At 35.8% G+C, this 16,546-nt stretch overlaps 1 protein-coding gene across 9 annotated transcripts in view; it reads right to left on the minus strand.

Annotated features, from left to right (window-relative positions):
* Nucleotides 1-16,546, minus strand: part of CADPS2 (calcium dependent secretion activator 2) — a 308,892-nt gene that overhangs the window by 67,262 nt on the left and 225,084 nt on the right. For 5 of the 9 annotated variants that reach the window (XR_010469580.1, XM_065048849.1, XM_065048848.1 and 2 more), the window contains exons 16-18: nucleotides 14,638-14,761; nucleotides 12,056-12,076; nucleotides 194-297 (exon numbers count right to left, since the gene is read on the minus strand). Coding sequence is in view for 8 of the 9 variants with exons in the window: in XM_065048849.1 (XP_064904921.1) it covers nucleotides 194-297; nucleotides 12,056-12,076; nucleotides 14,638-14,761 (249 nt within the window). In the remaining variant the exon portion in view is untranslated. The remainder of the gene's footprint in view (nucleotides 1-193; nucleotides 298-12,055; nucleotides 12,077-14,637; nucleotides 14,762-16,546) is intronic. The other 4 variants (XM_065048851.1, XM_065048850.1, XM_065048852.1 and 1 more) reach the window with 1 other exon arrangement.

Genomic DNA, 16,546 nt, shown 5'->3' on the forward strand with positions numbered 1-16,546 from the left:
GAATTCAAGTAGAGTTTTATTTCACTTCACTTTTCATAAGCTTCAAGTCTCTTATTCTTCTGTAAATGTGAACTGCCTTAAACATATGTCAGAAAGTAAAGCTAAAATGTTTCTTGACAGAATTGCTTCACATCAGGGGAGAAAAAATCTAGGAACAAACCATTCTCTACAGCAGATGCAGCTACGGCCTCACCTCTGAATGATGTTCTTCATTTTGCTGCAATACTTCAATACAGAGTTCTGCAAGGTGAAGAACCTCTTCCAGTTTCCTAGCAGGTGTTGCTTGGTTCATGGTCTCTATATGAATATAAAATGTAAACCAAAATTGCTTTAGTTACAAATAAGATATAATAGTAAGAGAAAACCATGTCAGAAAGGAATGGGAATGGTGCAGTGTTACAATTTTCTGAAGTACAAGCAATTTCTCCTGTTAAGGACCATCATTTAGGACAAGCAAATGCAGCTGAATGTTGAGATCACTGGAAAATATTTAATTTGCGAAAGAATCACTGATCATTATAAACATTATCTGATTTAATATGCAAGAACTAACAGATGCATCAACGTATTAGATGCTCAACTTCTGCAACAAGCACGTTCTCATTGTCTTCAAGGTCAGATATACAAAGACAGCAGACACTAGAGACCCTTTTTGTTATTGTACTGTCAGTGCAATGCTGTTCTCACTAGGTGACTCATTACTGTCACCAGCAGCATCAAAAATTCCAAACATTTTATCTAAATAAGACACTAGATTTCAGACAGATTTAAAAATAAGAGATGTACAAAACACAATAATTTTTCAAATAACTACTTTCTAATAACTGATTATTCAAATAACTGTTTTTCTACTTGCTGTTCAGCAATAAAAGGGAATTTGCACTCTTTTCAGTACGATTGTGAAAAGTAGTGTTATAAAATAAAGATCTTATAAGAGAATTGACAGAAGTTTACTAAGAACTCCACATAAAAGAAAACAAGGTCAAACGCGAAAGTTACAAATGACATGAAGATCACTCATTCTACAGAGGAGACTTTAAAAAGGAAGCGAACAACAAAGGTAAAACACATGAACTAAAACTCAGTAAAAAAACTGATGGGACTAGGTCCCAGGAAGTCATGTAAGATAAGTGAAGAGAACAACTGGACTTTTTCACAGTCATAGTTTAACCAGGTAATTTGTCCCACTACTTCATTTGTATCATTAGGAATAGCTTCAGTATTAGCTCTCTGAGCTTGTTTACCTAACAAAGCTCTTGTCCCTAAGCATAAACCATGGGATGGAAATGATGTTGTATGCTATAGTCATATATAAAGTATGGTCACATTAACCAGGGTTGCAGACAACTTATGAAGCTGGTAACACACGATGAGCAAGGGTCTCAGGAATCCTATTTTCTCCTTTTCTGTATATACTCGTGGATCATATGAATACACATCTCCATTTGCAGAAAATTCTACTGACATTTATTTCCCACTTCATGCATTCATCATTACATAGAACATTAGTAGATTAATTAAAAAACTTACATAATCTCCTTGGTATCAGTAAGAATATCAAACTGCATGCACTAAATATTTTTCACACTTAACATTTCTGGCAAGTCAAAATAACTTTTCAGACATATTAAAGGGAGGTGGTCTTGAACGGTTCTTCAGCACTAACACACTAATGCATAGTACCTTAATGAAATATGTAGCTTTAATGCAATTTTTGAAGAAACATTGGATTAGAACCTCCAGCAAACATCTACTTAAAGTTGACTACAAAACCATATTATCTTCATGCAAAAAACAAAGCAGGCAAATTAGTTACTGAGGCAACTACAATCAAATTTTCAAAGCTCATTAAAACAGACTACATGAGCAGACATATTCAAATAATACGATTTCCAAGACCACAATCTAACTCAAGAAAGAGTTGTTGTATTAGCATGGACCAAGCACATCAGTGCACAGAACTATATTCACAATGTCAAGATCATGGTCATTTATACTGTACTGAATTTGCAGATATGATACTGTTGAACAATTACACGAATATAACCACAACCATATTAATGTATTATGTTGAGTGAGATCAGAAAGGATTGGTCTAGTCCCTATTATTTAGGCTACAGTATAAAGACTACTATCGGACTCAGACTTAAACAGTGTTTTTTAAGCTTATCCTGGAAAAACTACTGTTTCCTCTAGTGGTCAGTGTCTTCCCCTCCACGAACACACAGCAAATACTATTCATACAGCTGATACATCACTCTCAGTATCACTGATGTTAATGAGTCTTAGGAATAAACCAGTGAAATTAATACAGAGCATGACTAGCACATCTGATTTCAGCATAAACGAATCATTTTATTACAAATCGGCCTAGTCTTCATAGACTTTACCACTAATCAAGTAAACAAAAAAATTTTATTCATAATTGCATTAATTTATAATGAAACTAAAGAAGCTGTACACTATTAAAAATTATACCCTAGAAAGGCTCCTCTAAATTAGTAATAAAGTAATTCTAATAATTATATTGAAAAAATAATTATATTGAATCTGATGTTGAGTTTTTTCATCGGACTAAGTTCACTTATTTCATACCTGGAATGAGCTCAAGAGAGCCTAAAGCTGGCTATTGAACAGACATCGTTATCAGCAGGGAGAACAGGAGAAAGACCCCAGATTAGCTGTGAGATTATCCTGAATCACCAGTGTGACAAGATCATGAAGAAGAGAAACATGGTCTCAGAGAAGTTTCAATTCCATTGAAATGCACTGAGGAAATGCAGTTCTGGTTCTCTGTGCTGAAGTGATGAATTTTGATCAGAAATGGCATTGAAAGGATAAGAATAATGAATTTCTATCAGAAATGGTGCTGAATGAAGAGTCTGGTTTTGTTTGTGTGGTTGTTTGCTTGTTTGTTTGCCTGAAAGGCATAATAAGCATAATAAAATGAAGGATTAAAGAGGAGATCAGAAGTGCTCCTACACAGACCTACTTACAATCAGGGATGATGTTGGCATAAAAATACTTCAGTCATCATAAATTATTTAAGCCAGAAATTGCAAGAATTTCAGTCATTATGGGACTAACATTCAGGAATAGTTTTTTTAATAGGATTAGAGTGTTCAGGAGAAAAAGGATGATGAAAACTGTAAATGTCCCTTTGAGGTGAGTATGACAAGTTTCTGAATGACTTTTTATGGCAGGAGTGGCTAAAAACAACTAAAAATGTGGGACAGATAAGACGTGATGAATTCCTGTTTCAGCTTTGCATTAAAATCCACATGCTATTCACTGTTTACTAGGTTATTCCAAAATGATTTACTACTTGTTACTCTTGATGCTTCATACAGCTTTCAATAATATATTGAAAATCATTATTTTCCTATAGGATTTATTGATAAGAAAAGGAGGCAGAGAATTGTACTCACTCTGCACCCATTGACAATTCGCTCTAATTTTGTTGTTGTTCACTTATTCACAGAATATGCTTCCACACATTTCACCTAAGCTTTGTCTAAAGTTTCCTTTTCCATCTGTAAGCTACCACATCAGCTAGTCTTTTTTCTCTGTAACCCATGGACTTTTTCGTCAAAAATCTAGCAAATATGTGTTATGGATAACCACCACTTGCGTGAGTGTATAAACAAGGGACCACAAAACAATCTGAGAGAAAAAACCTAAATATTACCTTTTTTTTTTTTTTTTTTTTACCAAACAACTAGTATCTTTGAAATACGAGTACCAATAAACTGTTATCTGGAAGCATTAGAACCTCCAAAACATGTGAGCAAAATACTGTGCTTGCCTTTATAAGCGTAAAAAATTTACAGGAATGGAAATCAGTGCTGTCAGTTTTCATTATATTCATGATGCCTTTCTCCCCACAATTACCAAGAGTTGTTAAGATGTGTTTATACTGCTCAAACTAACAAGTTGCAGCAGGAGTCGAGTCAGTAAATATGCTGCTTGACATCTTTTAGAAAATAAACACAAAAAGCTATCAATCATCTGTTTTCAGCTTCATGTTTTGCTGAAATGAAAAAGCAAGCCAGGCTTTGCAAACAATGGGCACTTTCACAAGTATGCATTATCAGTGAGTCACATAGGTACCAAGAAAATATTGTTAAATGAGCTAAGTTAACTGACTAAAATGCTACTGAAATGAAAAGGTGACTGCTTCACAGACCAATGGAGCCTAGGGCCAGAGGGACTGTCAGATTGTCCAGTCTGACCTCCTGTGTCAAACAGGTCACATAACTTCTCTCTGTTCCTCCTTTCTTGAGCCCATCAGTACGTCTAAAATCTAACATCAGGATATCTAAAACCTAACTTCAGCTTGCTTTCCAAAAGAGCATTTATCCTTGGAGGTAAATGTACAATTCACCTCTTCTTCTCCCCAGCATATAAGCTATTGAACACATCTGTTTAATTTCTCATTGGCATGAGCACAGGAATGTGCTGATTAAAGAGGTGATTCTCCTCCTCGGGTATGAGTGCAGTGCAGATGGGAAGTACTTGTCTCTGGCCTGCCAGTCTTCCCCCTGCCCCCAGCACAGCATGTATCCCTTACTGGTTTTCTCTGTCCAATATTTCACCCTTCCTCCTTTTCTTCAAAAAAACATATGAAGGCCAAGACACTCAGGAGATTCAACCTGTCTCCAGGTCAGAGGGTCTCCCACCGACCAACAGCAGGGATGCTGGAAAAAAGGCAAGTGTTGTGTGACACTTGGGAACGGCTGCTCCCTTGGATCATTACTTCCCTCCACGGCCAAGGATGCCAAAAAAACCAAAATTCACAGCCCTGGTGGGTTTACAGGTAAATTCACATCCAACAGCTAGATGGGGCTGGAGACTTTGGCAGTGATGTTGCAGCTTAGGACTTGGTCCAGCTCATTTAATGCCTAACTGCAACAGAGCATCCACTTTGTATTTTGATCCCTCATGTAAGACATCTGGCATTGGTTTTGATTTTCAACAGTACTATTGCTCTTGTTGCTGGCAGCACTCAGCTGTTGTGCTACTTAACATTAATGCTACTAGAACTCAAGCCTGGAGAAAGTGCAAGATATCTACTAACAGAAGTGTCTGTCCACCAAGTAATTCATTTCTATGCATGTGCCAGAATTAGACCCATGCGAGGGCAGATAATGCGTTGACTGTTAGCTATCAAACTCCTTCCAGGATGTGCTGCACACACCACAGTGTATGGCCTCAGTGAGTTTTGAAGTTTCTGAAGGAATATGGCCTGTTCGGATATTGTGCAGAAGGACCCAAATATGATGTATTTCTTTCCAAATCCAATTGTAGTGCAAGGAGCCTAAATGAGCCTTCCTTTATTCTATAACAGCTCTCTTGCCAAGGAATCTGACTGATTCACTTCAAACAGAAGTCTGGGAGTGAACTTACATTGATGCAGAAGGAAGCCCTGCAGTAAAACAGGCCATAATATAATTTGATAACATAGACACATCATAACTTGAGCTGCATGGAGCCAACTCTACTCCAGTAGGGCCCATTAATTCAGACATTTTTGACACATGAAACCAGCAAGATTGCTTCTAGACTTGTATCAAAAGCAGTACAAACATCAATAAACTGGAGCTAATACATGTTACTAGATCTGAACTGACTCTGCAGAGTTAATCTGCAACTGGGATAATCCACCCACAGATAATTTCACTTTGACTGTGGTGGATTTTCTTGCAAATTCTCACGGAATTAATTCTGTGTGAAAAAGTAAGGAGTGGACATTTGGGATGACATCCTGTACTCTGATTACAAAATAAAAAGATTATAGCTTTAGATAAATAATAGAATTTGGCTATAATTATGGAGTTGAAACCAGTCTTTCCATAATTGTTTTCTAAGAATTCAATAGGATTTTAGTTTCTAGGGACAAATTATATATTTTTTTTTTAATTGCCATTATCACCTATGTACACAGAGATTATAAGGTTTGTAGAAAGTTAGAGTTCACACCTCCGAGTCTATGATCTATCATTATATAAAGTTGGTCACATTACAATGTTTTCATTTTCTAAAAATTTATCATAGCATTCAATGAAATTACCTTAATGGCACAATCACTGTCTGGTTGGTGTATTTTATTTTTTTTTCCCAAAAAAGGGAATCTTGGCTCATGGAAAAAAATGAAACAACAAATCTGAAAAGGTAAAAGCAGAAGAAAAAAGGCAGAGATGAAAAGAAATTTCAATTTTAAATTGCTGATCAAATGAACTTAATTTATGATTCTGTGTATTCTAGTTTTGGAACACAGATGCAAGCACTTCTAATTTCTCTTCAAAAGGAGAAAGAACTTATGTCCTCAGCAGTTTCTGTTACTGTGGAATAAAATGTGGAGGTAACAAACACCGCAAACTGAAGGGCTTTGCAAATGAAGAGACCTGAGTAACACACTGTACTGAGAGAAAACTGGCACTTGAAAGTGCAGACTTAGTACTAGGTGTTATTAAAAATATCTAATAATTTCAAGAGTCTAAATTTTAGGGACTTACTGAAAGCTGACAACAACAAATCTAATGCTGGCAGGTAAAGAAGAGGGAAAAGTGATGGTGACAGTTTTAAAACAAATTTTGAAGAAGTGACTATTTGAAGACATAAAAAGAACAAAAACCAAATAAAATGTTACACAGTTTTGCAAAGGTAGGTCACTAAACTTGTGTAGTAGCTTTTAATGATAGGATATTTTCTTATAAAGGAAATTCAGTAGATCTCATCTATTCTGACTTTAATAAAGCATTTGATACTGTGCCCTATGGGAAAACTACCAGTTAAGCTGAAGAAAATGAAGATTAAAAAAGAAACTGCGCGTTGGTTAAAGAAGCTACCTCAAGAGAAAGGCAATAGGCAACACTGAGAAAGAGCAAAAAAAAGTTTCTTGACAAATTCCTTGAAGATCCATCTCAGGGATGAGCTTTCCCAATATTCTCAGCAATGACTTCAGAATAAATATTAGGAGTGCACTGATAACAATGTTGTAAAACACTGGTGATATACAGCATGGCCAAAATGCAGCAATGAGAATGGTATAATTCCAAAGAACAGGAGAGTGAAAAGAAATGTAATACTTCAAGAAGGAGGGCAATACATTTTGACATATGAACAACAATAAATATTTGCTATACACTGGGAATTTGCCAGCTGGAAATGATCAAAACTCTGAAGAGTGGGTTGAATTAACTTTTCACAGAATGCCAAAAGCATGATATAGACACAGAAAGACAAGTGTTACTTGAATACATCAGATTAAGCATTTCTGGTATAATAGTACTAGTAGTACTGTGCAAGGCATCTCATGGGGATGACTTTGCACAGCTCTTGTCACCAATGTTCAAGAACGTGGAATTCAAACTTTAGTAGAGAAAGGCTCCTAAGATGATAAAAATGAAGGAGGCTAAAACTCTGAAAGAAGGTGATGGAAGCTTAGGGTTGCATGAGTGTGAAGCATCACCCTCACATTACAGTGAGGGTGACGGAGCACTGGAACAGGCTGTCCAGGGAGGTTGAGTCTCCTTCTCTGGAGACATTCAAAACCCGTCCGGACGCCTTCCTGTGTAACCTCATCTAGGTGTTCCTGCTCCGGTGGGGGGATTGGACTAGATGATCTTTCGAGGTTCCTTCCAATCCCTAACATTCTGTGATTCTGTAATAGGGAAAGGAGGAATTGGAGAGGATGAAATGCTAATGAATGAGGGAACTATCCTTCATTAGGAGTATAGGACAAGGTTAGTATGCTAAAAACTAGGAACTAATTTGACTGTAAGGTGATTCCTACACTAATGGAGCAAACAGGACTTGCAACAGCCTTCACATGGGTGAAGCAGTGGGCAGAAAAGGGGAACAGCAGTGACAACAACTGACTCAGCTCAGGTATTAAGAGAGGACATGGGTATCTTTACAAAGGAGTATCAGGACATGGACCTAACAACCCAGGGGTTCTTTTCCAGACCTCTGCTCCAAAACTGAAACCAGAGATTCTTGCTCATATTATCTACGTCCTGTTTAGTTGCACAACAAACAGAGCCCAAGAAGTTGTTATGCCGCTGTGCAAAATCCATTGTTAGTTCAGTGAAATGAACATGCACGGAGAGCTTTAATCAACTCCTCTCCAGGTAAGATGACTCTCTCCACTTGTCTTCTCAATTTCAATAATGTTTGTAGTGTTCTTCTTTTTAAGTCAGAGAGATCCTTCTGAGCCTTGAGGGCATTTACATACTACCCATCCTTTAGAAACTTGTATGTAATATTTCTGATAACAATCAATGCCCTTTAAAAAGAGCAAACTGTTGAGTTGCTCCTGACCTTCTGTTGTTTGGAGTTAACAGTTACTCAGCCTTTGGCAGTCTGTCTGATAGAAAGAAATGTTGGGATGACAACTGTGATTTGTCTTTGAGCAATTGCACACTACACAGTAACTATGTGCTCTCATTTTAACGGAATTTATTCTCATTCCTTTTATTAAAATTGATTGGCAGAAGGAGCCCAGTATTTTAGTTACTACAGACTTTTGAAAACAATGACTTATAAGATAATTTCCTAATAATGCAAAGCTTTACAATCTGTCCATTGCCTCAGAAATTAATATCTAGGGACAATGACAGATACTGCTCTGTTCTCTTCACAGCCATTTACCATTCCAACTCCTAACCCAAACCCTTTACTTCTCCACAGCAAGGTAATGCCCTTGTGCTGAAAAATGTATTTATACATAAGTTTCCATCACTTCTCTTAGAGAATGACAGCAGCACTAGCAGAGTCCATCACTCCTCAGCCATTCCAATTGCAAATTCATTTTAATGGAGAATACCATTCCTTTCTGAGAAGGAATAAATAAAGTATTTTATTACTCTGTGTGTGTGTGTGTGTTAATGGATGTGTATAAAAAGTAAGTAAAACTTATGAATTCTGTATAAGGAAGGCCATCTTTTCTGAAGGAGAGCAAACAGGTGCAGGAGGCATGCAAATTTCTATAAGCTCTTCACTGGAAGCTATACAAAATGCATCTGAAGAATGCTATTTGTCTCTGGCCTCAGCATCTAGCAGGTCCAGTTACGTTCAACATTATCTATAAGAAGAGTTAACTGTAGTTAAATACTGAATAAGACAGGAAAATATGTCATACACAAAATGATCTCAAAAGTACTTTCAGGTAGTGAATTCTCAAAGGTGGCATGTGCTGAAATGAAAATGGTTAATACTTAAAAAGAGATTTTCACATACTGATACTGTGATCCTCTCCTTGACAAATTATAAACCCTTGCTGCAAACTACAAGGGCATTAGACGAGAGTTCTTAGACATAGCTCAACGTTATAATAGTAGGTTTGATGCTGTTCTCCTCATAATAGCAATTATACTGACTAAACAGATTAGCTACTCCATGAGAATTTCAGCTGTACATGTCGTAAAGAATGACATGCTGAACTTTGCATAATTATGATTGCAAATGTAATTTTTATTGAAGAAAGCTGTTCTATATTCAAAATTGTACAACAACATGGGAGTGCTAAATAAAATGTCATCCTGACTGCAAACAAATCCTGTTGATGCAAGTGCTGCTTATACCACTGTGTCTGCCATTAAGAAAGTAACCACCGTCTTCTGGGAAAGCATTCAGAGTCTTGTTTCATTGAGACTGCGAAAATGAGAGCACTTGGGGAACAGAGCTGGGAACCTGGCAACCACACTGCTGAAAAAGGATTCTCACAACAGAAAGAATTTGCATGTTCACCCCTGTATTACCTAACAAGGACACTCCTGCAATTCAAGAATCTCTATACAGTATATAGTGCACAAGCCAAAGGGTAAATAATAATTATCAAGAAATAGTTTCTCCTTATTTTCCACAAAAGTGCAATATATTGTATTAGGACTAAGAATACTGTACCTTATGTTCATGATGAAATCTGTAGGAGTTTAGGTAACGACATCAACAGGAGTAAGATTTGGCCCTGTTAGCCAAGCTAAAATTTAATTTTTATTGGGATATCTTTCAGCTGCTTCATCTTTTGCAACAGAGAAATGGGTTCAATGGGGCACAAAATTCTGGGGGAACACACTCTGTTTACTCCTTTCAATAAAGGTAATTTTTCTGAGCTGATTAATTTTCTGCTGCATTTTTAGTCAGAAGTGGAATTTAATTAAGCAATTAAATTATAAACACAGCGTATAAACCTCTAGCTTCACCTAACTCACATAGCAAATTTCCATTTACTCACTGTGATAGGGTTTCCTCTCATCCATTCTCTAATATGGTTGTTTACAAGGTCACTGAAGGGACAGTTTTGCTGTCCTATCTTAAGAACATGGCAATAGTTTATTTTAAAGAGTGCATAAATCGAATGTAAAGTTACCAAAATCAGGTATAGTGTTGTTTTTTTTTTTTTTTTTTCCCTGTGCTTGTAGCTGTCATCTGTGCTTAATGGTCTGTATTTCTGACATTATGAACCTGAGAAAAAATATGAACAACAAGCACGTGTGGCACAATGAAGATTTGTACTGGAGATGATGCACATTAAAGTGCACAGCTGAGGTTTTAGAGTGCAAAGGTCAAAGGACACAAACTCTAAAATTAGTTTCCTAATTTTGCAAATTAATTTCCACATTTTTGTAAATTTCTAATTTGAAGAGATATTTTCTTCAATATCTACAGGTGTAAAAATACCAAATGGAGTATTTATGCTATCTAGCTTTAAGTATCTTACCTAGTAGGGAAACGTTTTTAGGGTACATATGTATTTGATGGCATGAGAAAGATCCTTTCACAGAGAAAGTGTTGAAGGAGGCTCCAAGTGCTCTAAGCCACCCGCTTAATGAACCTGTCCCCACTGATCAGAGGGGTCAGGACTTCACCTGATCAACATGAGTGACTCATTCTAATAGGCTGTGACACGAATGCTCGTACCACCACTGCACTGTCTGCTCTCTTTTTTAACAATTCCAAATAAAGCTCTTCTATTTCCAACACATTTAAAGCTTTAAAATGAAAAACAGTGGAAATTTTGGGAACCAATGGAATTTTTTGAATCTTCAGTTATGAACACCATCTTTAAAGAAAAAAAAAGTTGTTTTATAATTTGCTAGTATCTTTTACTTGGTTTCTGGCTAAAGAAGCTACTCCTCTAAAAATGAATCACCTTTCTCCCTTCAAGTCCCTCACTGGGAAGGAGCTCCATTTTTAAGTCCTTTAATGGAACCTTTAAAGTCATCACCCCAGTCTGTCTTTCCAGTAAAAAAATCATTTAATCCCAAGAAAGATACCAACTAAATGCCCCTTCTCATAACTGTGGTTGATATTTGTGGAAACCTCACAAAGCATCGTGATCAGCCTTCCATTGGGTCTGTGTGCACATTTTTTAAAAAGGTAAGACAAAGTAGTGTGCGCATTTATTTCAAAGTAAATATATGTACAACTTCTCATACTTCTGTGCAGCCAGTGCTACTCAGCCACAAATACTACATCAGCTATGCTCTTTTTATGATCACTCTATGGAATACTTGGATATAAGCACTAAAAAACCTCTCTGCACTATTGGAGAATATACAACATAGCAGCTTCATGAACTTAGGAACACAAACATATAAACATAAACATATCACTAAACAAAGCCATGTCAGACGAATGTAGAACCAGCTTTATGAAACTAGTTCTCCTGTCAAGACCTTCATCAATAAATCCAGCAGTCCCACTGAAAAAATTGATACCACTTTTGCCAATGACTATGAAATTACATTTCTCTAAATACACAAACAGCCAAACTTTACTGTATCACTTAGTTACACCTCTTTCACAGAAACTACAATTGCATAATATTCCAAAATATAACATTATCTAAATTGCTAATAAATATGCACATCATAGTTAAGTATCAGTGAAAATGAAGACTGTAGGAGCTATACTACATTAAAACTAATTTTAATGTTCACACATTCTGGTCAATATTTTGATATTGTTGAAATCAAGAAGAATAATAGAACAACAGATACAACACACTAAATCTGTAATACATGCAGACATGCACACAAATAGTAATCACCTGAGTCCTTTTCTGTTGTTGCTAAATGTAAAACAAAAAAAAAAAAAAGAAGAAAAACATCATTACAGAAATATAACTATTTTAGCTTCCTTAGAGTAGAATAAATACCAAATAAGGAGTTTAAATGTTCTTAAAATCTTGAGTATAGCAGTGAGAGTCCTGATAGTTAGCTCAACCAAGTGATGGGTTTTGTCAGCTGATGGATAAACGGTGTATATGTTTAGGTAGTGTATTTTTATTTAGTAGTTCTATACAGTGTCTATTTCATGCCCAGTGGCTGAGTCTGCATCCATATTGTGCCTGGGAATTTAGAAACACATATAATAGTAAAATAATGGAAGAAAGTAAGAACATAAGAATATAATTTTGGTTAGAACCTTCTTTGCATCTCTGCTTTTTAGGTAGTTACTATTGGTCTATAGCAGATATTACCATGCAATAACTGCATTTTGACTAATATGATGTTGTTCACCAAATAAATATTCAAAGAGTAGGAAAAAAGTCCCAATAATGTACGACAGCTACATTTCAGGACATCAGTAGTGTTATAAAGATAATGACGATATGCTTTCCATATGCAATTTGAGGAGTAAGCAACTGATGTAAACACTAACATGCATTACTTTCAAGAGAAGAATGTAATTTCAGTGCATGGAGACAATAATGCTCCCATAATCCTAAAGAAACAGAACTGAACCTATGGTTGAAATCTGCTCTATTTATATTGTTAAAAACGTAGAATATTTGTGATGATCTGAGTATAGAAAAAGACAAATACAGGTCTCTTTGCTACTGAAAACCAATGCATTTGTTTTTCTGATGTTATGATGCTGGAGTGCTTCACTTTCAAATAGTACTCTATTCGCAGAAAAGTACTCAACCTATTTCTTGTTGAGATACTAGACTTATATATGAAAACAACTATTGTGCTTTGGGTTTACAATTACATGAGTCTAAAACTACTTACAGAATTCTAGCTATGTTTCAACCAAAAGACAATAATTTTTGAAGTCAAAATATGCCACGGGATGGACAGCAGTTTTATGTGCTGTGTTAACAGTGTGCATATTTATAGCGCAAAATTTGCTACTTGCAGTGGAACTGCCATAATTCCATGGGATATAGTTAAAAATCCTGGCCAAAGATGTATTTACTTCACTGTAAAAAAACTTTTTTAATCCAATGTAGGGTCAGTGAGTTTAGATACCTTTTGCATGCTTTTGTCATCTGTAAAAAAATATTTATACTTTTATACCCATTATTTCAACAGGTTACCTAAAAAAATGAAATACTGAACATTAAAAAATCTCTTTTATGAACACTGAGAGAGAAAAACTAAAGAAAACGGTATTTCTGCTTTTTCATTTTCCAGAATAGATTTAATATTAATTCGTCTTTCTTTAACACAACATGATATCATAATTAATTATGATAAAGTGGTTACTAAGATGGTATCATGTTGTTACTCCCATGATATAATACTGGTTGCTATAGTGATGAGATGATGTTTTTGTTAATCAGTTGTGAGATTGGTTAACTCCTGATTTTCAGAGAATTTGAGCAGAAACGGAAAAAGGACAAAAGTTGGCTTTGTAATATTGCTACACATATGAAGCATCTTCATTTTGCTGTTGTGATAATTGTTTCTTCTAGTGCATTTCTAGAAATAACATACTATGCAAAAACGTGCTATATTAAATAACCTGGATTTTTTAAAGTAGAATTCATTTTTCATATATTTTCCTGCTAGTTGACTCTATTTCCAAAAAGAACCAGTTATATGGATGCACACACACTGTTTTCTAGTCCTGGATATATCTGTACAGGTGTATCTCAAGCTTTCTGCACTTTATGGAGAATAACAGATGTGTCTTGAAAAGGCAGTTGACTTTTATGACTTCCTTTTTACGCTACATAGGGATTACAAATATTAAAACGACATTGTGTATGCTAGCTGATTTTTTTGAGTGAAGTCATCATTCATTTCATGGTATACATTCTAGAACATATGTAAATTCCAAGAAAACTGCTGATTATCATTAGATCTAGTATTTTGTCTCATTAGTTCATTCAGGAAATCAGGGTTTCATTAAGTTTTTAATGATCAGGCTACTATTATACATCTGACAATACAACAGCAAAAATAAGTAACATTTATCTATCTGTCTGCCTTATAAGTACATCAGAAAAGCATCTATACTCAGAGTTTTGAAATTTCAAGGTGCTGTTACTGGTGATAAGGAAGGAATTTCCTGTCAGTAGTTTAATTACTACGCATAGTTAGAGAAATAAAAAATAACCCATAAACAACCTTTCAGATTTATGGAGAACTCAAAAGTAAGAACAAAGGGCAACTTAAATTAAGAAGTCCTAGTCTTCCATTCAAACAGGGTCCCAGGAGGCATATTAAAGCAATGAATAGGAAAAAGCTCCATAGTTCACCAGCTGAGACTTTAATGAGACATTTCCCCTTGCTGTGGAAGGGGTTTGTTCAGTAAAGGGAAAAGGCTGCTCACAGAATATTCAGTTAAAAGGCATTGTTGGCTTTTACAGCCACTTTGGCAGTTGATTGCTGTACCAACCTTCTATTTTGGCGTATTCTGTAAGTCGAGTGTAATTGATCAAGGCAGCCTTCTCCAGACATTTTCTAACCACTTTCTTCACCTCTTCTGCTGGTATGGGAGTAGCAATATCTTTCATTAAAACCTGTACCAGAGACAATTTTACTACTTGGTTACAGTCATTACTCAAGATCCAAGGAAAAGGATAAAAATATCCTAATGTTACTACAGATTTGATAATGATTAAAGGCAGAAATCAAAAAGGAATTATTTCAGCTGGTGGAACTAGATATTTGTCTTTGGAGGTTTCTGTTCAATTCATGTTTGACTGCCTATATGGTATTTATATACTAGACAAGACTACCCCTACCATTTGGCATCTTGCAGCATGCCAGTCAGGTTCCAGTTGGGTGACACCAAAACCAGTATAACAAGAGCATTCCCATAATGGGCTGGATCATGGTGGCCACTAAAGATGTGGAAATGTGCTTGGTTCTCATCTGTGGAAAAGCTTCAACCATTGCAAACCTATTGATTCTTCAACAGTGTAAAGGAGAAACTGTGAACACCACCATATCAACTTACTTTTCTTCCTTCATAAAGTTATTCAAATTCAGCATGTCCTTGCCAGGAAGAACAGTCGTCTATAGTAGGCAGGGGAAATATTAAACTTCTGGCAGAATATTTTATTGTTGACAGGTAGAAAAACAGATTATAGAAAGCTTTTCTAAAATCCGCCAGTTTTTAAAGTCATCTTTTTAAAATATGAGACTTTAATAAAACTAATCACCTGTTGCAAGTGAGGTAAACTGAAAATATATACCTCTTTATATGAATGCAACATTATATACTCTGGGCTACTAACATAGATATTGGTCATCCAAAGAAATGGAATAAATAGTGTTAACAATTGACTTGCATTTTTACTTTAATTCTGTACTCCATTAACTTTAAACAGGCAGAAGTAAACAAAACTCAATATGCTTTTATCACATTTTAATGTAAATAATTAAATTTCAGATGACTCACAACCTTTTAAAATTGCATCTCAAATGGATCCCTAGGCAAGCTACACCCTTATATAATACAACATATCTAAAAATTACTGTTAAAAGGAAGGAGAAAGATGTAGGGTCTTGGGAAGGATATGGTGGAAAAGAAACAGGTTCAGCAACAGAGAAGCCATTAGAAAGATGTTCTTACAAAGCAGATTTCTTCCATTACTTGCACACTCCTATGACACACCTACCTTTGTTGACTTGCTTCTTTTTAATGAATAACTTCTGGATTATCAACAAGTGAAAATACAGTATTCAAAAACTTTTATTCTAGATCTGTTTTTTTTTTTTTTTTTTTTTTTTTTCAAAATTTTCAAATACAGGTAAAATAAAATGTTTGTAACCCATTGTGAATTCGCAGGTGTAGGTATGTCCCGGTGGTCAACTCTGACAATGGTGTTGGTTGAGCACCAGACAGAAAGTAACGTTGCTGTTCATGACAACAGGAACAGCGAGAGGAAGCAGCTGTTTGATGTACCACAAAGGAATCTACAGAGCACGACTAGCACTGAGATTATATGTGAAAGAAATCATATATACCCAGCCTGCCTACGTATTTCTGAACATAACAGAGGTTTTCTAAGACGAAATCTCCATCCATGGAGTGTCGTGCAGAGCAGAACAACTGACACTTCTCAGGACTAGACCACTCAGATTTTGGCAGAACTACACAGACATAACTTCATTGGGCTCCGGCTGCCAAAATTCCTCTGGAATCTCTTCTGGAATTTAAAGTCCCTTTCCTTAGAGAAGTCTGAGATGGTTTTGCCATTACAAGGTCTTCTCCCTTCCAGTCAATACAAGAGGATTTGCTGGGCCAGAGTTTAGATTTATAGATGCCCATGACATTTTTTCTGCATATAGTTGTTTTT

The sequence above is a fragment of the Columba livia genome, chromosome 1 (genome assembly GCF_036013475.1).
Source record: "Columba livia isolate bColLiv1 breed racing homer chromosome 1, bColLiv1.pat.W.v2, whole genome shotgun sequence".
Lineage (NCBI taxonomy): Eukaryota > Metazoa > Chordata > Aves > Columbiformes > Columbidae > Columba > Columba livia.